Source organism: Lepidochelys olivacea, assembly GCF_965140295.1.
Source record: "Lepidochelys olivacea isolate rLepOli2 genome assembly, chromosome: 6".
Taxonomy (NCBI): Eukaryota; Metazoa; Chordata; order Testudines; family Cheloniidae; genus Lepidochelys; species Lepidochelys olivacea.
The window spans coordinates 97,768,052-97,792,042 of NC_140416.1; the positions used below are offsets into that span (position 1 = coordinate 97,768,052).

At 42.8% G+C, this 23,991-nt stretch overlaps 1 protein-coding gene across 4 annotated transcripts in view; it reads right to left on the bottom strand.

The window, feature by feature from the left end:
- Positions 1-23,991, bottom strand: part of TTC7B (tetratricopeptide repeat domain 7B) — a 314,696-nt gene that overhangs the window by 60,244 nt on the left and 230,461 nt on the right. For all 4 annotated transcript variants that reach the window (XM_084630296.1, XM_084630295.1, XM_084630298.1 and 1 more), the window contains one exon: positions 15,804-15,944. In XM_084630296.1, coding sequence (XP_084486422.1) covers positions 15,804-15,944 — 141 coding nt within the window. The remainder of the gene's footprint in view (positions 1-15,803; positions 15,945-23,991) is intronic.

Genomic DNA, 23,991 nt, shown 5'->3' on the forward strand with positions numbered 1-23,991 from the left:
CAGACTGAAGCCCAAACCCCACTGTCCCTGGGAAGGTGGGGGAAACTCACCTTGCTCTTCCAGCATTGTGCCTCACCTGTCTCGAGAAGCTGCGCGGGGTGCCATCCCCTGCTGGCAGCTTCAGCCACCAACACCAAAGTGGCACATCCAGGAGCAACAGGGAGCAGGGGGGCTGCTGCTTTGCCCCCCTCTGCCATCAACACCCAGGAGGCTGCCATGGATGCAAGAAAAATCACCAGTGGCCGTACGTGGCCACAATGGCTGCATTATACTGTTAGTAGCTGAGTAAAAGTCACATACTATACAACACTGTAGAAGGAACTGGATGCTTTCATGAAATATTTGCTTATTGACTTTACAAGTCCTAATGCAAGGTTGGAAGAAACCAGAAACATCTGATGGTGCATATTCTAAGAATAGCTGCTAGTTTAGACTGTGAAAGGTGCTCAGTCAAAGCTGTAATTATTAGCAAGTAGCATGCAGAAATTAACCACCTACTTAAAAGTAATTTTTAGCTGCTACCACAATTCTGGACTGAAAGATAAGCATGCAGAGGCTAAGGGCATGTCTACATGGGCTTTCGGACTATAGGGTGTGAATGGCAGTGCACACTAAAGGGCAGTGCTGTATCTCCACAGTGCAGATGCTGTGGGCATGAATTAAAAGGTTCCTAGTTCACATTAAAGTGGTCCTATTCAAACAAGACTACATTAATGTGAACTAAGAATCTTCTAGTTCATACCTGCAGCATCCACACTGGGGAAGTTACAGTGCAGCTCTTTGGTGCATACCTCTATTCACATCCACATAGTCTGAACTGCAGAGCAGTGTAGACAAGTCCGAGCTTAAAAGAACTCTCACAGTTCAGTTTCTGGTATTCATTGTCTGGAGTCAAGTCAGAACCATGCTAGCAATGAGTCCTGAATGATAGGGGCAAGCCAGTGTAGTTTTTGGAAATGGTTTTCTTTTGAACTAACAGATAGTAAAACAATGGTGGGAGACAGCATGGTTTTATATGGAGAAGCTTGACACTGTTAACTAGTAAGTATTCCTGTAACTAATAAACCATTAATAGAATTAAAGGAACCTAAAAAAGACAGACTAAATGTACTACGAGAGTATACACATGTGTTCTAGATATGTTTTTAATATTTTAAATTCCAGAAGAGATTGGAAATCTATATTTAAGAATGTATGTAAAGGATGAACTCTTTGTTAGCTGTTGAACAGAATACTTTATTCAAGGCAAACCACTGATCTAATTACCCAAGCACCTCAATCCATTATGAGCTAATTCAGTCTGACATCCACAAATAAAGGAGTGAAAACATCTTTGTACCCCAGGAGCAAGAGAAGAGAAGCTGTCTTTTAATCCAACTAAGATAGAAATCATTGTAAGAGAGAAAAAATTACTATGCTAAAATCAGTGATGCAAGTTTAAACAAGCCATTCATAAAAGGTTGACAAGTCACCTGACTTGGTAGGAGTTTCTCAAAGAAGAAATGGGGAACTACAGTTTGAAAATGGATGAGCTCAAAAACAAAATGGTGGTTTTGTGTTGCAGGTTCTCTTGCCCCACCCTGGAGAGAATGCCTTCAAGTTCTTGACTCCCTGTCCAAGATGGATGTTTGAGTTTTGCTAAGATTGCTATCATATGATCTCTTTATAATAAAACATATTGGCAGTGTGAACGAATCCAATTATGTTTTCTGTACTTACTTTTATTTTCATGCTTCCTTTAATGTATTTAGTGGCTTTGTAATTAACGTGAATAAATCCTATATTAATGAAACAGAGGAAATTATAAGAGAATTCAGTCTTCACGTACCTCTCAAAAGAATAATAGCACAGCGTATTAATTGAAGACCAGTACTGTACTTTCTGTTTCCTTAGTTGGGATACACTAAAAAGTGTTTGAGCAGCAGCATTATCAGATAAAGAGTTCTTCTGATTAACATACAAGATAAATCAGTGAGTTTCCACCTCTGCAGTGTAACCTTGGAAATCTATTCAAAGTTTGAGGTTGCCTGATAACAGTGAACACTGAAGATGTGAGGTGGTGGCAATGGGGAGACAAATCTGTGACAACTGCAAATAGAAAGAAGGGAGAGAAACTGAAAAAGAGCTACCAACATTTAGGGCAGTTATTTATTTAGATTGAACACCATAACTCACTCATGGTTCTACCACTTGTGAGTAAAGCTCTCTTTCCTGAACTCATGGCAATTAGAACAAATTCCATATTCTCAAGAGCTGTGTCTGTCTATATTAGAGTCAGTATAAGGGTGAGTTAGTTATAAACCCTTTCACATATTTCTGCTGTGCTGTGTTTCTATGATTTTAACATAAGAACAACCATACCGAGTGAGACCATTGGTCCATCTAGCCCAGGGGTCGGCAACCTATGGCATGCGTGCCAAAGACGGCACGTGAGCCCATTTTTAATGGCACGCTGCTGCCTGCCGGGGTCCCAGCAGGCAGCAGCGTGCCATTAAAAATCCAGCACGGCCCACTCTTCTCCACTCCCCGCCCCCTCCTGCGGGGGCAAGAGGCAGAAGCTTGGTCCTGCCGGCTCCCCTGCCTCTTCCCGCAGTGTGCTGGGTTCCTACCCCTCCTCCTCCTCTCCGTCCCTGCTGGCCGATCAGCTGATGGCCCTTGTGAGGGAGGGGGTGGGGGAGAAGCAGAGTCAGTGTGCTCGCTGCTCCCAGAGGAGGCAGAGAAGAAGCGGGGGCAGGGCCTTGGGGATGCAGGGCATATCCCCTCCAGCCCCCTGCCGTGAGCACCCCACGACCCCAGCCCACACCCCCAGCCCTCTGCCCTGACACCCCCACACACCCCGAGCCCTCTGCCCTGACCCCTCCCCCCACAACCCCAGCCCTCTGTCCTGAGCCCTGTACCCCCCTCACACACACCCAGTCCTCTGCTTGACTCCTTCACCCCCCCATGACCCCAGCCCTGACTCTGGCACCCCCACACATACCCAGGCCCCCCACACCCCATGCACCCCCCTACATCCTGACTCTTGCACCCCCGACTTCCCCACCCTGAGCACCAAATGGGAGCTCCTGCACCTCCCCCCCCCACATTCCCACCTGCACCCCTCCCACCAAATGGGAGCTGCCCAGGTAAGTGCTCCACACCCAAACCTCCTGCCCCAACCCTGAGCCCCCTCCCTCATTCTAGCTCCTGGCCAGACCCTACATCCCAACCCCCAGCCTGCTCCTTCACCCCCAGCCCTGTGGTCAGAGCACTCCCACCCTCAGCTCAGTGCAGAGAGAGAGAGGAAGAGAATGGCCAGAACCAGGGAGAAGGTAGGTACTCACTGTATGTGGGCAGGGCCGGGACCCCAGACCGGCAGCAGGCTGAGTGGGTCTGGCAGACGGGATCCTGGCTGGCAGGAGCCGGCGGATGGAGCCCCTGAGCGGCAGTGGCCCCTTGCCAGCCAGGATCCAGGCCGCCGGCCCCGCTCAGCCCGCTGCTGGCCTAGGTGAACGGAACCCCATACCAGCAACGGGCTGAGCAGGCTGGCGGCGTAAGATCAACATTTTAATTTAATTTTAAATGAAGCTTCTTAAACATTTTGAAAACCTTGTTTATTTTACAATACAACAATAGGTTAGTAATATAATATATAGACTTATATAGAGAGAGACCTTCTAAAAAATATTAAAAATGTATTACTGGCACGTGAAACCTTAAATTAAAGTGAATAAATGAAGACCCGGCACACCACTTCTGAAAGGTTGCCGACCCCAATCTAGCCCAATATCCTGTCTTCTGAAAGTGACCCATGCCAGGTGCTTCAGAAGGAATGAAAAGAACTTGCAAATCACCAATTGATCAATCTCCTGTAATCCACTCCCAGCTTCTGGCAACCACAGGAAAAACTGTACATTTTTATATCATATTAATGCACAAGTTAATGTAATTAAGATAGCAATTTTACTTCCACTAGGGTAAGATAGATAATGCAACACTACCATATAATGGCTGTTAAAAAGCAGTTTTCAAAACTGCCGCAGTGGTAGCCTCCTCATCAGAAGAAAGTGATTCCCCACATGGTTATTGTTAGGGGGCTTATTCCTTCACCCGCTTCCTTCCCTGGTCCTTCTCGCATGAACAGAGAGTAACAATACCCGAAGTCCAAAGGTGCAAACAATTCGATGTTTATTGGGATGAACTTCCAGCAAGCATGATTCCAGTTTCCTTCCTTAGTATCCTCATTCCCAGCTCTGACACCACAGAGCTTTACACCTGTGTCCCTGTTCTCATGCCTGCCCTTAGCATAACATGATTCCAATTTCCTTACCCCCATTCCCTGTTCCCATCTCCCCCACCCACACACCCACCCCCTCACTTCCTGATTGACTGCAGACTATATAGTAAAACTTGAGTTCTGCTTAGCTATACCTTAACCAATCATTTTGCTGAAATTTAACTAATCCATCCTAACATATTGTAACATAATTATGTAACCAATTATATCCCACCACCTTAATTAGTTTACACCCAGCAAAATTAATTATACAGCAGACAGGAACAATCACAGAACCAGACAGAGATTATACAGACAAACAATAGCAAAGTAGGAACTATAATGACAAAACAATACAGAAGTGAGGATTTCACATCCCAGATATTGATAAGTGAGTTCTTGCCAGACAGGATGCTATCAAACTAAGTTTCCTTTTACATTTTCTAGGCACTTCCCTTTCTCTGGAGGTGATAGGCGCTATCAGGACAGGACTGTATTCCTAACATCCCAATAGCACCTTCTTTCAATGTGACTAGTTTGGAATGTGAGGATGTGACCGGTTGCTTCCCAGTTTATGGCTGCCTGTTGCTTAGCCAAAGGCCTTAGCCTAAGAACAGGGCCTCAGACTATCACAGTAAGAGAAGGCCCTTACACCGGCAGACTGTGATTTTGATTCTCTTTTGTACCTCTATAACTAGCCAAGTGATAAGAATACACCTAAATTCTTAGAGTATAGGCCTTTACAGACAGGCCTGAATATCTATATCCTAACAGTTATCTTTGCTTTTATTTAGAGAATGTGTGCCACAAATTAAGTTTAAAATAGGTTTTACAGCAGTCTGTTGTCACAGCTGGATAATATAATTAACCCTTTTAAGGTATCTTGAAAAAAACTGCTGCTCTTTGGCCTTTCACCATGGTTGTTTTCTGATAGTCAATCTACAGGAAATGCTCCTTTCTCAAGATGCAGAACTAAATCTGTTTGTTACTATATGTCACAGTTGGAAAGGTAACTTGGATGCTTGAGAAAAATAAGGTACATCATCCTGAAACATTACACAAAATACCAGCCTTATGTGGTGAGTTAAGTATCCTTTATAAAAGAGATGAATTGGAAAGGGCTCAGAGGAAAGCAACACTTTGCAAGAGCTCTGTTCTCTCCACCCTCTCCTCTCTCCTTCATCTATGTGCTAAGAATGCTTTTTCACTTCCACACAACTGGGGTGGCTCTGTCTTTTCCCTCTCTCTTCCTACTGAGTGCTCTGGCCTTCCTAGTTGTCTCTTCTCTCTTTCCCCTATTCTGATCTTTTTAGTAACTGCAGTCAGGAGGCAGGGAAATGGCTGACATGGAGATCTGATTACCAGGGTATCTGCAGGAGGGGAACAGGAGGATATGGACTGTACAGGAATGAACTCCTCTGGTCATTGAGGAGAGAGTGGCCAGGCCAGCATCACTTGCTTCCTCACTACCTCCCCATAATGGGAATGAGGAAAGGGTTCCCCACAGCAGGGAGGACATGGTTCACATCCACACATTGCAGACAAGTCACTGGTTCTCATTAGGCATTGAGGACTGAATAAGGAGTAATGCACTGAACAATAAAACAAGTTGCAAGGGGAGGCTGTGAAATTTATCAGCACTGGAAATATTCAAATCTAACAGACACTCACCTGTTTAGCATGGCTTATGAATATTTAAACAAGTGATGCTATGATGCAGGGGAAGTGACCAGACTATCCCTACAGGCACATTCCAATTCTAAATCTTTGTGTGATTCTCTGGAGGAAAAGTCACCTCTTCTTGAACTGTCAGAATTAGTAGGTACTTCAACCAAATAAAGTAACATACTAATAAACAGCACATCTTTTGCTCTCCGTTCTTTTGTTTTTCTGAAATAACTAATACTTGGCAGCGTTGCTACCTAATTACTTCTGCACAATAAAATGGTCAACGCAAGACAAGGCTAGTTAAGTGTACAAAGAAATACAGCACTACTAAAAATAAACATCATTACTTCTTAATGGCAAAGAACTCCAACAATTTGAAAAAGTTATGCTAAACTTCTACCAATGAACAAGTTAGTGATGTTTGCTAAGTGACATGGTGTCTTAGAGACCTTTGATATATGGTTACTTTTTACCGTATGACCAACTGTTACTAAAGGTATTGTTAATAATAGACTACAGTGTATGAATGACAAATATTTAAGTTAATATGCTTATGTTGGAAACAGAAAAAACAATGCTACATAACCATAATTTCTACAGTATACTGTATACTCACTTACAAATATTGACAGGGGTTATCTAAAAACATACAGGAAAAAATGGCTACTAACCTTTCTGTAACTGTTGTTCGAGATGTGTCGCTCATGTCCATTCCCACGTAGGTGGGTGTGTGCCGTGTGCACAGTTGACGGAAGGTTTTTCCCTCAGTGGTATCTGTTGGGTCGGCTCCGGCCCTCATGGCACAGTATATAGGGGCCTGCCACCCCCTCAGTTCTTTCTTGCTAGCTAACTACAATAGAGCGGTAGGAGGGCGGGTTTGGGAATGGACATGAGCAATACATCTCAAAGAACAGTAGTTACGGAAAGGTTATCAACCATTTTTTCTTCTTCAAGTCCTTGACTATGTCCATTCCTACGTAGGTGACACCCAAGCAGACAGAGGTGGTGGTTTCGGAGTTCAACAACAATCGAACTGTAGCACTGCCCTGCCGAATGCAGCATTGTCTCTAGCTTGCTGTGTGATGGTGTAGTGAGTTGTGGAGGTGAGGACCAAAGACTACATCACCACTCTACAGATATCCTGAATGAGAACCTGTGCCACGAAAGCCGCTGAAGATGCTTGCACCCTCATGGAGTGTGCCATCAGGCCTGGAACAGGGACTTTTGACAGGTCACAGTATGTGCAAATACATGAGGTAATCCATGAAGGAATTCTTTGGGCCGACACCGGGAGGCCTTTCATTCTATCCGTCATTGCCATGAAGAGTTGGGTAGGCTTGCTAAATGAGGTCCTTTCTATGCAGAAGACTGGTGCCCCCCGACATCTAGCAAGTGAAGCCTCTACTCCTGGCTATTGGCATGTGGCTTTGAGAAGAAGACCAGAAGGAAAATGTCTTGGTTATTGTGAAACTGTGACACCACCTTAGGGAGGAAGGCTGGGTGAGGGCACAGCTGGACCTTGTCCTTGAAGAAAAATGTGCATTGTGGTTCTGAAGTCAGGGCTCTGATTTCTCAGAACTGTCTGGCTGAAGTGATGGCCACCAGAAAGGCTACCTTCCAGGACAAATAGCGTACAGAGCATATTACCAAAGGCTCGAATGGGACCCCTGTGAGTCTCACAGCACCAAGTTGAGGTCCCAAGGTGGAATTGGTTGCCTCACATGTGGGTACTGCCTGTCCAATCCATTAAGAAATCGGCTACAGAGTGCATTAGTGAAGACGGACCTACCTTTCATCCCCTGGTGAAAGGCTGAGATAGCCACCAGGTGAAACTGATCGAAGATACTTGTGACAGATGGCCAGAAAGGGTTAAGCATTCTGCAGGATAAATGACCCATATTTAACCTTTAGTGACATATTTATAGATTTTTTGTGTGTTTATATATATATATATATATATATAGTTTGAGATTAACAATGTAACCAAACGGTTCCTGTCTATGCTGTATACTGTGAATTCAGAGATCAAAAGGAGATCTTAACATTTAAATGATCTGTAAATATAGTGATATCACTGTACTGATCTCTCTTTAAAATGTACAAATCACCTGCAAATGGCAGAAAACAGGCAATTGCATTATGTTGATCCGTGTAGCTAATTACCAGTGATGCTTAGGGAATAGGTCTACTTCAGAATCTCAATGATTGCCTATTGTTCGCCTAAGGACTCCAAGCTGCCAAGAGAAGGTCTGGAACTGCATAAAAAACCCTTGGGTCCTGATCCTTTTCATCTCAGATCTGCTTGATGCTTTATGCAGGGGAAGCTTGAGTTGTAAGACAGAGCTCCAGTCTCACCTGGATCACCCTGGAAATGAACATTGGACTATAACCTATGGACTAATTCTGAAAGAACTCTTTGCAACTACAAATCTCACCATCTCTATTATGAAACTGATCTCAGAACTGTACTCATGTCTGTATGTATACCGATCTTTTAACCAATACTCACTCTCTTTTCTTTTTAATAAATTTTAGTTTAGTTAACAAGGACTGGATGTAAGCATGTATTTGGGTAAGATCTGACATATTCATTAACTTGGGGGGTGATGTGTCCAATCCTTTGGGATTGGTAGAACTTTCATATTTGACTTGGACTTGGGTGTCTTGGATTTGACTTGACTTGGGTGTCTAGGTGTAAGCCCAAGGCTGGGTTGCTTTGAGGGAACTGTGTTTTGGCTTCTGGGTAACCAGTAAGGTATTCTAGAAGCTGTTTTGTGCTGTGTTGGTAAATCTAAGTATTGGAATATCCACCAGCTTTGGGGATGGTCTGTCCCATTCTTTGCAGGTTACCCTAATTGAGTAACCTCAGTGTGGCCCCCTGGGACCCCAGTCATATTACTGACAACCCTTGAGGCTTTAGGTGAAGCAAATAGCCCAGAATACATGATTTTGTTGCCTAACCAGATGGAGAATCTCTTCCATTTTGCCAAATACGTAGCCCTGGTGGATGGTTTTCTGCTTCCTAGCAGGACCTCCTGAACCAGGCCCAAACACATGAGCTCTGAGGGGTTCAGCCATGGAGCTTCCAGGTCGTGAGATGAACTTGATGTTCGGATACTGGAGGAGACTGTGATCCTGACAGATTAGATTTGAAAACAGAGGCAGGTGATTTTTGTTTCCACCGACAGGTTCAGGAGGGTGGTGAACCAATGCTGATGTGGCCAGGCTGGTACTATCGGGATCAATCTCACTCCATCCCTTTTGATCTTCAGCAGGACCTTGTGAATGAGCAGAACAGGCAGGAATGCATAGAAAACATGGTCCTTCCATGGGAGAAGTAATGCGTCTGCGAGAAAGCCCAGGCTGTGATTCTGAAAGGAGCAGAACTGCAGGCACTTCCTGTTGTATTTTCTTGTGAACAGATCTATCTGGGGAATTCCTCACTTCTGGAAAATGTCCTTCATGCCATCTGAGTGAACAGACCACTCGTGATTGGAGAAGGCTCTGCTGAGACGATCTGCCAACACGTACTGAGCCCCTGGAAGGTAGGAAGCCTCCAGATGGATCGAGCAGGTTATGCAGAACTCCCACAAGGGGAAGGCTTCCTGGACATAGGTGAGAGGAGTGCGATTCACCCTGTCTGTTTATACAGGACATTGTTGTCATGTTGTCTGTAAGCACCGACATGCACTTGCCATCCAAGTGAAGCTGGAATGCTTGACAAGCAGACAGACCCTCGGTCCAATCACCACAAGAGGGAGGTGATCACAGGAGGGGAAAGCGTGATCACCATATCCAGGCAATCCTGGACAGTATGTGGATATTAGCGAGGCCTGGAGTGGTTTGAGCTGTAACCTTGCAAATTTCACAACATATGTGCAGGACGCCACATGGCTCAGAAGTTTCAGGCAGATTCGTGATGTGATGGTAGGTTGCTTTCTGAGGCTCTGAATGATTGACCCTAATGCCTGGACTCTGGATTCCAGAGGAAGGCTTTGGCCCGGACTGAGTTGAGGACTGCCCCCATGAATTCTATTCTTTGGACAGGAACAAGAATTGATTTCTCTGTGGTCAACAGGCCCAACCTCTGGAAGGCTGACAGCATTAGTTGGATGTGTGCCTCCACCAGCCAGTCGTCAAGGTAGGGTTACACCTGTACTCTTTTCTTTCTCAGGAAGGCTGAGACTATTGCCATGCACTTTGTGAAGACGGGAGCAGGGAGTGGTGCTGACAGGCCAAATGACAGTACTGGGAACTGATGGTGAACCTGACCCACAACAAACTGGAGGAATCTTCTGTGGTCTTGGAGGATTGAAATGTGAAAGTATGCATCTTTCAAGTCGAGGGCGGCATACCAGTCCTCTGGATCCAAGGAGGGGATAATGGAGGCCAAGGAGACCATGAAGCACTTCAGTTTCTTCATGAAGTAGTTGAGGTTTTGCAGGTCCAGGATGGGTCTGAAACCATCTTTGGCCTTGGGGATTAGGAAATAGAGTAGAACCCCCTGCCCCACAGCTCCATAGGAACCTCCTCTACCCTGCCCAGTTGCAGAAGCATTTGCACTTCACAGAGTAGAAGTTGCTTCTGAGAAGGGTCATAGAATATCAGGGTTGGAAGGGACCACAGAAGGTCATCTAGTCCAACCCCTGCTCAAAGCAGGACCAATCCCCAACTAAATCATCCCAGCCAGGGCTTTGTCAAGCCTGACCTTAAAAATATCTCAGGAAGGAGATTCCACCACCTCCCTAGGTAACGCATTCCAGTGTTTCACCACCCTCCTAGTGAAAACGTTTTTCCTAATATCCAACCTAAACCTCCCCCATGGCAACTTGAGACCATTACTCCTTGTTCTGTCATCAGCTACCACTGAGAACAGTCTAGATCCATCCTCTTTGGAACCCCCTTTCAGGTAGTTGAAAGCAGCTATCAAATCCCCCCTCATTCTTCTCTTCCGCAGACTAAACAATCCCAGTTCCCTCAGCCTCTCCTCATAAGTCACGTGTTCCAGTCCCCTAATCATTTTTGTTGCCCTTCGCTGGACTCTCTCCAATTTCTCCACATCCTTCTTGTAGTGTGGGGCCCAAAACTGGATACAGTACTCCAGATGAGGCCTCACCAATGTCGAATAGAGGGGAATAATCACGTCCCTCAATCTGCTCGCTATGCCCCAACGTATACATCCCAAAATGCCATTGGCCTTCTTGGCAACAAGGGCACACTGTTGACTGAATTCCAGAGTGTATTTCAGTATTATCATGCATAGCACCCAGCAGTCTGACATAATATGGGCCCATGCCCAATAAAACTGGGATAGCCAGTCCACAAAAGTAGGGAAGGTTGGATCCTGGCAAAGAACAGGTACGCCATCCTCAGACATACCCTCAACAGGCCTGCTTGGAGCCGGATGCTTGCCTGGCCAAACCCAATCCATGGGCCTATAAGGGCTGAGTAAGTGGCCTCCCCTCTTGTAGCCCCCACACTTTACTATACCCTCCCCTCTTTTAGCCCCTACTATAGTCCTGCCTTAGCTGTGACTGGTAGAACTGAGATAGCGGTTGTGGCTTCCTCAAGCCAAGAGTACCTCCTCATCACCATGTCCAAGGTCATGGTTTGTGTGGCGGAGTCAGCCACATCCAGAGACACTTGCAGGGACGTCTTCGCTACTGCCCTGCCTTCCTTGGCCAACTTAAACTTTGTCATTGCACCCCAGGAGTTAAAGTTGTGTCTGCTAAGGAGCACTTGCTGGTTAGCAATGCAAAGCTGGAGCCCTCCTGTGGCATAGTTGTCTGTCAGTCAAAGAGGTCCAGCTTCTTGGCATCCTTAGCTTTAAGGGTAAGTCCTGCTGCCTCTGCTGTTTGCACTTGTTCGCTGCTGAGAAAACCAAAGATCCGGGACTGTGGAGAGGGGTAGATAGATACTAAAATCCTTTTGGGAGAACAAAGTACTTGCACTGCACACTCTCTGCCGTAGGCTGCAAGAGGCTGGAGTCTGCCAGAGCGCCTTGACAGGTTCTAAGATGGCAGAATTCAGGGGCAGGGCTACCCAAGAAGGGCCCGAAGATGCCAAAATGTCCACTAGGACATGGGAGATCTCAGAAATTTTCTTCACCTGCATCCACAGGTTCTGTGCCACCCATTTCAACAATTCTTGGTGCACCCTGTGGTCATCCTATCTGGGTGCCACCGACATATCTGCAACTGCCTCATCCAGAGAGGAGGAAAAGGATCCCAGAAGCAGTATCTTGCTCTTGGCCATTTGCTCCTGATGGGTCCTGTGGTGCTGGTCCGTGATGTGAGGTACTGGCCTCAGTATTTTGGTCCTGCCCCTGTACTACTAGAGGATGCGGCGGCAGCAGGGCTCTAGTTTCTGATGCCACCGAGTATGACCTCCTTGATTGGGGTCCTTAGGACTGATGGAAAGCACTCCACAAAGTCCCAAAGGGCCATTTACAGGAATCTGCTACTGTGCTGGCCAGCCTGCAGGAGGCAACCCCTGGCTCATGTCCTCCGTCCAATACCTCATACAGGAGTGGTGCCAACTCCTGTATGAAGTATAGGGCTCTGGCTCCGAGGATTTACTCCCTGGAGGACCATAGGGGTGCGGTGCTGGCAAGGGGTGCTGGGATGGAGGCAACCAATGCTGCTGCATCATTGCGGGATTTCCTTTCAACAGCACCCGGGGCCCTGGTACTGTAGCTGGCTTTGCCTCTGGTGCTGGCTCATGTCTAGATGGCAACAGTAGCACTGGGAGGGACATCAGATCCTGTGCCACCTGGAATATGTCTGGCGTAGATGGGAGCACCAGACCCACACTCCTATGGCTCTCCCTTGGGGGAGAGTCCAGCAGCACTGGACTCGATGGCTCCCTCCCTGGGGCCAGAGTCAACAGTGCCACAGCAGCAGCCACTGAGCCCGAGTGGCCCTGTGCAGGTCTCACTCTGCCAGAGTCCTTCTGACTGGTGGACTTTGGGGTAGGGGAGTGTCCCTTGCCTGCTTTTGTGCTGCTTCTTGTGCAGTACTGGCGAATGGGAGTGGTGCCACGTGCTCTCCTGTGCTGACCTCCTTTGTACCAGCGACCTGTGGTGGTGCCGGGAGTCATATAACACTGGCAAGGAATCTCTTCTTGGTACCAGAGAGCATGGGCGCCGACTTCTGCTCCTGCCGGTGGGTGCTCAACCCGTATCTACCCCCTGGCCCTGCCCCGACTCCACCCCTGTCCTGCCCCCATTCCAAACCCTTCCCCAAAGTCCTCACCCCAACTCTGCCCCCTCCCTGTCCCTATTCCGATTCCTTCCCCAAATCCCCACCTCCTCCCCTCAACATACCACGTTCTTGCTCCTCCCCCTCCCTCCCGGCACACCGCCAAACAGCTGTTTGGTGGTGGCAAGGCGGGAAGCACTGGGAGGTAGGCGGAGGAGTGGAGACGCGGTGTGCTCAGGCGAGGAGGTGGAGGAGGAGGTTGGGCGTGGGAAGGGGCGGGAGCTTGGCTACCGGTGGGTGCAGAGCATCCACTAATTTTTCCCCGTGGGTCCTCCAGCCCCAGAGCACCCACGGAGTTGGTGCCTATGCCGGAGAGGCTGGGCTGCCCATCCCTCACAGAAGCAGGTGCACTCCTCACAGAGACAGTGGTGCTTGGTGCTGAGTCAGGGTGAGTCAGCTCTGAGAGATGAAGAGCCACCTCCATCAGGAGGAACTTAAGTCTTTGGTCTTTTTCTTTTTGGGTCTGGGGCTTGAAACCTCTACAAAACCTGCAACGATCACACAGCTGGGATTCGCCCAAACACTTGTGCCAAACTGAGTGGGGATCACTGATAGGCATAGGCTTGTCGCAAGCCTTGAATGGCTTAAACCCCGGAGACCGAGGCATTCCCTGGTGCTGGGCAGGAGAGAACCCTGATAAGCGGGGTCCTACTCTATACTAGCAACTTATGCAAAGACAAACTACTAACATTTTTATAACTATTTACAGAAAAATACACAAGAAGTCAACTGCGGAAAGTACTTTCAGAGCAAGAATGAGTAGTTCCAGCAACCGTCACAGGCAGAAAGATGGAACTGAGGGAGTGGCCGTCCCCTATATACAAAGCCATGAGGGTGAGACTCCAGAGGGCGCTGGAGCTGACCCGACAGATACCATTGAGGGGAAAACCTTCTGGCGACTGCGCACGCACACCTGCATGGGCATGGACATGAGCAAGCACCCAAAGAACTTCTTTTCAAATTGAATATTTTTAAAAGAATGATTAGAACACTGTTTTCACATAAACCATTATACAATGCACTATAACCTTACACTGCCATCAGTGATACTCTCTGACTTAAGAGTTTGGTGCGAAGCTTCAAGCCACTCTTGGGCACAAACTCCATTCCAGATCATTCACCAGTTAGGAAAATGCTACCACAATCCCAACAGGCAAACCAGGAAATGGAGACATTAGAACCCCACTATCATTTTTACATTGGATGGGTGTCACAAAAGCAAAATGATACTGATTTGTTTACTCCTGTGACACTGTTGTCAAGTAAAGTTTTTATACAGTGCTAATGTTTTTTCTTCCAGCTACAGTTGTAATATCTGATATTCTTGTAAATGCCTGCCCCTTTCCAGGGGAAATATGCCATCTATGTTCCATGATATTTAGCTTCTCAAGAAGCTTCAGACACCATTACGACTACAAAGATGACAGGGATACCGCTCCATTGAACTGCAAAGTTCTGATCCACCATGTAGCAATCACACTATAAAACTGCTGCCCTATCTTATGTATGAATCAAGTGCTTTCTATTTAAGTTTCAGAGTAACAACCGTGTTAGTCTGTATTCGCAAAAAGAAAAGGAGTACTTGTGGCACCTTAGAGACTAACTCAATACCAGGATCCAAATCTTCCCCTTTTTTTTAAAAAAAAAGTTCAGTAATTTAAGTATCATAAAAAGTTCAAAACAACCAACTGGCCAGCACCAGCAAGCATTTCACACAGTCAGCCCAGAGGCCTAGTTCAAGCTTTGGGCCCAATCTATTACTTGCTTTGCCATTGGACTGCATCTACCTCCATTCAGACTTTTTGAAAGGAGCATAAACAAATGTCCAATTTTTTACTTTATTCAAATACTAAATACCATGTTTACAGCATTACTTTGAACAGGTGCCTTTCAGATCCAGCCCACAATGATTAATGTGTGTCAGCAATAGCTTTAATAAATACTGTCCTGCTTCCCTCTGTAATAGAAGCACTTGCATATATTAAAAGTATCTGAATTTTTGCACATGGAAAACAGCAAAAACCTATGCACCCCCCCCTTTAAAAAAAATCAGTCTCCCCTTTTTTTAATTACACATCCAATGAATATATTTTGGAAGATCAACTTTAATTATTGTACCCCTTTATGCAGAGTGATAGAAGCAACTCACATTAAAACTATATTTCTCTGGTTAAGTTCAGCAAACTATGATATGCATTATTTTTATTATTAGGACCCCAAGATTATTAAACATTCTTATGATGATTGAAGTTTAGTTAAAAAGTTCCACAAAAACACAGCAACCCTTAATTCTCAAGGACAAATTTGCCAAATGAGAAATTTTAGAAATCCATGATTTAATACAGTCTAAACTGTAGTTAGAAAATGCAACAACACTGTGACAAGGTTATTAAATTAAAAACTAAATGCCATCCTTATTGACCACTGTTTTATAAATTTAAACATACAATGTTCTCTCTTGAAATGCAACAAAATGCCACACTTTGAATAAGTGTCCTTAAAAGCTCCAATTTCAGTTGGGAAATGATAATAGTCTGACCTGCTGAATGAAATGAATACAGATTCCTGCTGCTTCACAGGTTAGTGAATAGAAAAAAAAAGTAGTTTTTGTTTTCCAGTACCTGCATGAAGCCAAATTTGAGCCAGAGTCATCCAAGGATGCAGAGGACCTTGCTTAGGAGCACTGCTCTGCAAAGATGAAGCAACCTCAGACAGTGCCTGCTCCACTCTGGAGGCTGCTATTGACGTTGCATGGACTGAACCTGTAGAAGTAATAAAAAAAATTACATCAGTGTGGAGAGAAGGGAGGGGAAAGAAGAAAGACAAAAATGTTCACAAAGGCTGGGTTAAATACTACACCTTAACCCTTTCCATAACACAGGCTTCACTAAAAAAGCTAACTTGGGTCTTAATTTCCAGATGTTTGCGGTCAGTCTTTTTCTAATGTAAAATGCACAAATGTGAGTGAATCTACACAAAATTATGTTATGATTTTACTAGTAGCAATGTTTGATGTCAATTTGAGTAGTCACTGTGAACACTGAAGATTTAACGCAGCATTTAATTTATGAGTATAAATGATTCAAAGAAGGTTTGTGATGGCACTATATGCTGTAACCTTTATGTTGCTGCATGCACTTTGATGTTAGTAATTGCAATGTCTTTTGATATCGTGCAATTAGATGATTACTTAAAGGCTAGTAATAGATTGCAAAAAAGAAAGACAGAACTAAAATATATAGGCTGAGCACAATGTGCCCCTACATGGATACACGATTAAATTGCATGGGATGCAAATTTAGATAATCAAGAATGTTGAAGTAAAATGTTTAGCAGCCAAAGAATTCCTTGCAGGAAGAGTATCTTGAAAATGCTGAATGGAATGGATTAGTCTCTCAAAATAAAGTTTTTCTGAGGGATATTAAAATTCAGTCTGAAATAGTATCTTTTTTCCAGTACATGAAAAATGAAATAGGTTTTCTATCAGTTCAGTATGTATGCTACCTCATGATAAATTAAACATATGTATTACATATTTAATTGTCACCAGAGAAACTTTAGCACTGATGTTTTTCTATCCAGACCATAAACATTTTAAGTTGTAGTTCTCACTGTGATTTTAAATACTTACAGATCCACTGTAAATTTGTTCTGTAATTTCAAATTGTATTTGACGCTCACTGGGCTTGATTAAAGAAGAAGTTTTACACTGCTTGCAGAGATAGGAAAACAGGAACAAAGGAAATGCCAGACTGGATCAGACTAAAGGTCCATCTAGTCCAGTATCCTGCCTCTCATAATGACCAGCAGCAAATGCTTTACAGGAAGATGTTGAATTGACTACCAAAGAAGACAAAGACATAAGCTTGGGTTGGTGATTGCTTGCCCGAACCTGCAAACAGTAAACGTGTGCTAGCCACGTGACTGTTGACATTACAGACCTTCACAAGAGAAGAGATACAATATGGATGGCTTTCAGTAAACGGCTGCAGTTTGATGTAGTAACATCAGAGTACATTTGAAGTGGAGGATGTGGTGAATGCAGACACACATTGCATAACTTATCCCAATGCTTCTGTTGTCTACTGTCCCCTCCCCCAGACTAGATGGTGCCAGCCTCCCAATCAATTTGGGAAATGCTGATGTGTGTATTTTATTATTTTTTGCATGAGAGAGAGAATTTTGTCACTATGTTTGAACAGTTCTGTCGAGGGTATAAAAGCAGTGATTCCATTGATTTCAGGATCCGGTCCACCATTGCCCTCCTTAGTTTTTAAAGATGACAAGTTCCACAATCAACAGCAGAGACTCATGCTCTCCTCCAGCAGCAAGGGGCTCAGAGAATTTTCTTAGTTAAAAAGCCTAAGGGATGTCTGATGCGATCCGTGCAGTGGCTCAGCTACAGAGCAGAAGCCTTTGCTAATTCCATCACTGACATGGTCTGTTGTAAATGGTTAAGAAGGAGAATCCACCCCAGGTCTCGAAGAACTGGTAAGGAAGGGATGCAGTTCCTTGATATGAAGAAAAGCTGAAGAAAGGAGAAAGTTGCAGACCATCATCCAACCCCTCACTTACAATAATACAAAGCTTCAGCAGGGAGGAGTTCCCTAGCAGGAGGCTGGTTGTATAGTGGGAACCATGTAATCTTAACAGAAGTAAAGTTTTTCCACTATGCAAACAAATGTTTTGGTACCTTCTAAACAGGCCAACATTTGTTCCATTTAGGAAATATATTATTCAGATTGCACATTCCTAGTATCCAGGTCTAAAGTCATAAAAACAATGGAATGTAAATGGTTTACTACAGTAATTCTGTAAGTGAATAAATCTACATACAGTGCAACAGTAACTTGGTGGTAAAACTTATCTGAGCAGAAGATAATTCTATAGGATAATAAGCAACTATACCAAAGTTATAATAGCTTATTTAAGAACATAAGAATGGCCAGGATGGGTCAGACCAGTGATCCATCTAGCCCAGTATCCTGTCTTCCAACAGAAGCCAATGCCAGATGCTTCAAAGGGAATGAAAAGAACAGGGCAATTTACCGAGTGATCCATCCCTGTTGTCCAGTCCCAGCTTCTAGTAGTCAGACATTTAGGACACCCACAGCATTTAGGAAACTCTGACCAGCTTGACTAACAGCGATCGATGGACCTATCCTTCACAAACTTATCTAATTCTTTTCTGAATCCAGTTATAGTTTTGGCCTTCATAACATCCTCTGACAAGGAGTTCCACGGTTGACTGTGTTATGTGAAGAAGTACTTTCTCACATTTATTTTAATACTGCTGCCTGTTAGTTTCATTGGGTGATCCCTGGTTCTTGTGTTACGTGAAGGGGTAAATAACATTTCCTTATTCACTTTTTTCACACTATTCACAATTTTATAGACCTCTATCATATCCCCTCTTACCTTTTCTAAACCGAACAGTCCCAGTTTAATCTCTCCTTGTACGGAAGCTGTTCTATACCCCTAATCTCTCTGTTGCATTTCTCTGTATCTTTTCCAATTCTAATGTATCTTTTTTTGAGATGGGGTGACCAGAACTACACACAGTTTTCCAGGTGTGCAAATACCAGGGATTTATATAGTGACATCATGATATTTTTTGTCTTATTATTTATTCCTTTGTTAATGGTGTCTAACATTTTGTTAGGTTTTTTGACTGCCACTGCACACTGAGCAGATGTTTTCAAAGAACTATCCATGACGACTTCAAGAGCTCTTTTTTGAGTGGTAATAGCTTATTCAGAACCCATCGATTTGCACAGATATTTGGGATTATGTTTTTCAGTGTGCATTACTTTGCATTTAATAACATTTAATTTCATTTCCCATTTTGTTGCCCAGTCACCCAGTTTTGAGAGATCCCTTTGTAACTCTTCACAGTCAGCTTTGGACTTAACTATTTTGAATAATTTAGTATCATCCACAAACTCTGACACCTTACTGTTCACACACTTCCAGATCATTTATGAATATGTTCAACAGCACAAGTACCACTACAGGTCCTGGGGGATCCAGCTATTTACCTCTTTTCATTGTGAAAACTGACCTTTGTTTCCTATCTTTTAACCAGTTACCAGTCCATGAGAGGACCTTCCCTCTTATCCCGTGACTGCTTACTTTGCTTAAGAGCCTTTGAGGAGGGACCTTGTCAAAGGCTTTTTGAAAGACCGTATACACTATATCAATTGGATCACCTTTGTCCACATGCTTGTTGACACCCTCAGAAAATTCTAAAGCATTAGTGAGGCATGATTTCCCTTTACAAAAGCCATGTTGACTCTTCCCCAAGATATCATGTTCATCTATGTGTCTGATAATTCTGTTCTTTACTACAGATTCAATCAATTTGACTGGTACTGAAGTTAGGTATATTGGCCTGTAATTGTCAGGATCACCTATCAAGTCTTTTTTTAAAATCGGTGTTACATTAGCTATCCTCCAGTCATTTGGTACAAAGTCTAATTTAAGTGATAGGTTACCTATCAACTACAATTTCATATTTGACAGGTTTCAGAGTAGCAGCCGTGTTAGTCTGTATTCGCAAAAAGAAAAGGAGTACTTGTGGCACCTTAGAGACTAACAAATTTATTTGAGCATAAGCTTTCGTGAGCTACAGCTCACTTCATCGGATGCACTCATTGGAAAATGCATCCGATGAAGTGAGCTGTAGCTCACAAAAGCTTATGCTCAAATAAATTTGTTAGTCTCTAAGGTGCCACAAGTACTCCTTTTCTTTTTTGCGAATTTCATATTTGAGTTTCTTCAGAACTCTAGGGTGAATACTATCTGGTTCTGGTGAATTACTGTTTAATTGATTAGTTTGTTCCAAAACCTTCCCGACTTGTGAAATATGAATCATAACTAGCCACCTGACAACTGATTCCTACTTCACACTTGTTATTTGAAGCTGAAGAGTGCCCTCTTAACTTTTTCATTTTTCAAATCTTTTCAGAAAGGATCAATTCCACAATTTTTGCAGTTCTATGTAAATATGTATAAGTTTATAATACGTATCACTTAAAATTTTATTTCTTAGTAGTATTCTCTAAATAAAATATACAACCGTTTCAAATGCATGCTTCCTTATCCCATTAAATAAATAGAAAATGTTTATCTCCTAATTTTCACTAGATTAATACATCTGGCTCACAAGAATTTTTAAATTAATCATGGACTAAACATTTACAATCAAATGATGGACACAGAATTTCACATAAACTCAGATTATTTCAGAAATGGTGATTGCAATTCCAATCTCTTAACATTAATAACCTTTCAAATAAATCAACTTCAAAACTCCCTCACTATCCTCTGCTAATAAAACCCTGTGACCAAACTTTCCAAAATAGTCCACATTGTCTTCAACAGTAGTTTCTTTGAATTTGAAAGTTTAAAGAAGGAGACTCAATGATATTTGTGTGCCTATCTCCCTAAGGTCCATTTAAAAATCACAGCTTCTGTTCTTTCACTGCTCTTTGCTTCAACCTGAGGAGTTTTAGGTAATCTCAACGTAGTGCAGGAGAGTTGGAAGTTAACTGCTTTGAAAAGCAAAGAAAAATAAGTCACAAGTATATAGTCTGGGTTGGGCACTATTTATGCAAAATAACAGATCAGAATTACACTATTTTTGCTTTTTTCCTATGGTCTCCTTATCTGAACATCTGTGTCATAGTTGACTCCAAGTAGTTTGTCAGAGCCCTTCTCCAAAGGATGGGATAGCCTCTAATGCAGCCTCTGGCAGTCCCTGTTTTTTGTGGGTCTCTAGTCATCACTACCACTGGAGCTTCATCATGCCTGGGCTATGCCTTTTTACAGTCACATAGTCTTTTAAGTCATCAAATCAAGTATCTTGACCATGCGTCACTATCATCCCCGGAAATCTAATCCCACAATACCTCACGCTTCTCTGGTATCACCACAATTAATCAGCATTTGGCTCATTCATGGCTCTTCCAGTGGAAATGCATGGAACACAGTTTCTCTTAACACCTGTTCTGTGGACAACTGGGAGCAGTTCTCTTAAAAGCAGTTTTGAGTGTCCAAAGTTCACTCTGACTTTCTTCTAGTTTCTTCATAAGTTTTCTTATTTAAAATGCAGATTTCTTGCTCTATATCTCACACTTGCTATGGTGCTAACTGCCTACATTCTGCCTTCCTGTTCCACTCTACCGCACACTCACTCTGCTCTTTCCCCAGCATCACACAGACCTCTCCTAGTTTTGTTGGTATGGTTATAGACCCTCAGCCAATCACATTCCTTTGCTTACCTCTCTCCAGGAAGGTTTTGTTGCTGCATTTCAATTTTTATTTCCCTTCCATCTCCTAAAGGTGCTATGGCAGTTTTGCTCTCATTGCTTCGACCGGGAATATATATATTCTGTATCCTTTAATCCCTACCCAGCCCATCAGAATTCATTGTAAAGGCCAACTTGAGTCCAGAGGAATATGCTGTAAAACACTTCATTATCTCTTCATCAGAAAACATAACCCATGCAGAGAAGTTGTTGGACAACTGCTAAAATCAGGATTTAAGCATGAACGTTGTGAAGAACTGAAGAAGTGTTTTGTTCTCTTAAAAAAGAAACTGAAGATTGTTTTGAAATCAAATGTCTGAAAAAGGCATGAGAGGTCTAGGAAAGAAAACTAGTTATAATACATCAGCATAATGGTTCTCTGCTATCACCTTTGGCTTGTTTGGTTTTACTTTTACTCGGGTTTATCTTTGATACTAAAATTGTCTCAATGGCGGAAAGTTTTTGGAAGTTCAAGAACTCACATATTTAGTTACCACCTGAATAACATCTGGAAATAGTAATTACCTCACACACAGTAAAATGGGAGCGATTTGCTGTCTAACTTTTTATTTCATGGCACATTTTTGTTGAGAAATATTTTGCTTTACTTTCAAGTTACCTTTCACAATCGCTATTCAGGATTTATGAATAGAGAATTTTTGTCACTAAACTAACATTTTATTAGCTTGCGATCAGCCTGTGCTTGTTTGAATGTTTTAATCAATAAACTCTTAATTCATTTGGAGACTTCATCTGCCACAATGCGAACAAATTACCAAGCAAGCCTGAGACTGTGACCAAGTGATTACTGAACCGTTAGCATTTTTACTGGCATTTGCTCTGAGAAGTCCTTTCCAGCTCAAAGATTTGCTTATTGCCCGATTTCAGCAAATATAGCAATGCCCAAAATTTACAGATTATCTCTAAAATTTTCTTTTAGATTATCTTTCTAAAATTCCATCTTGTCCTGAAGCCTAGATGTTCATAAGCATCCCTATGTAAAAGAAAATTATGATAAAATCCATGGCTTTTCTAGTAATTTTCTTGGTAATTTCTAAATAAATTTCAATATTAAATACTTGACTTAATGAGAGTCTGTCATATAGCGTTGCTTTCACCGTAGAAGAGGAAAGTTGCTTTATAAATCAAATTTAATGGAACAATGTCTTATTCAAAGCAAGAAAAATCTGAATTCAACAGAATCACTCAGACAGGATGAAGAACACTTCCAATTTCATATGCACAAAAAGCAGGCATTAAAGCATTTAAAAATACTAATGGTGTAACATGCACTGGATTGTGTGCTAATGCAAGCAAACACATTTTGTTTAAAGACACAGCACCTTCTGCGGGGCTACATAAAGCAGATGTTTTAACTGAAATTTACATTCTTCCTACTGAATATTCACAAGGCACCTGAGACACTTTTCCTCACACTGAAGCTGCAATATTAATTATCGGTTTGGGCAGAAGAACATTTAGCGTACCCTCTCCTTTAGTTCCGTGAATAACATTATCTGCCCTGAGACAAGGTGGGTGAGGTAATATTTTTTAATGGACCAACCTCTTTTGGTGAGAGACACAAGCTTTCAAGCTTAGAGAGAACAGACACCATACTTGCAGCGAAATATGTATAGCTCTTCCAAATTCTCCTTTACTTCGCCCCTTAGTTAAAAAAATATCTCCATTACTTCGGAGAAATCTATTTCAAAGTGAAAAGGGTAATGAAAACACAATTTTCTATAGTCTAAAAATAAAATAATCTTAAAATATATCTGATGGTAGCAATCTCAAGGTTGCAGAAAATGTGTTTGTATCTTGGATAATTTATTTGTCTAACTTTAAATGTATATTTACTGATCTATGCTCTTTATTTTATTCTATTTATTGAGGTCTTTAGCTCTCCTCTGACAATCACTATTCCAGGCAGTGGAACACCTCTCCGCGAAGAAAGCAATAGCCCACTGTGAATTGCACTAGAAATCAAATTAACAGTAGTAACATTACATATTAGACCACTGTAATGCTTACTAACAGTGGTGGCTTAAGAACTTTAACAATAAAAATTACCGGTGACTGACCATTATTCTATATAAGACCTTCCTGAAATACCTTTATTTGCAGCCCTCCAGAAATGAATACTGCCTCTTTAATAATTAAATGTAAGTGTTGGTTGAGTGCATTCAAATTTTGTAAGATTACAGTCCTTAGAGTGATTGAATGGGTAAACAGCATCAGCTACACTTTACACACTATATCAAACTTCCACTACTGATAAACAATATTTACATTCTGTGGTGGAGAAATGTGTGATTTTTAAGTAATTTAGAAATTAAAAGTAGACCTGTATAGTGAATACTACTTACAAACTGAAAAAAGGGAGTAAAAACCATGAAAGTAAACATCTGGTGGGTTACCTTTGAACAACAGATCAAATCACAAATTAAAATCTTAATTAAAAAAAGACAAAATATAAAAACTAAATACTCCAAGAAAACAA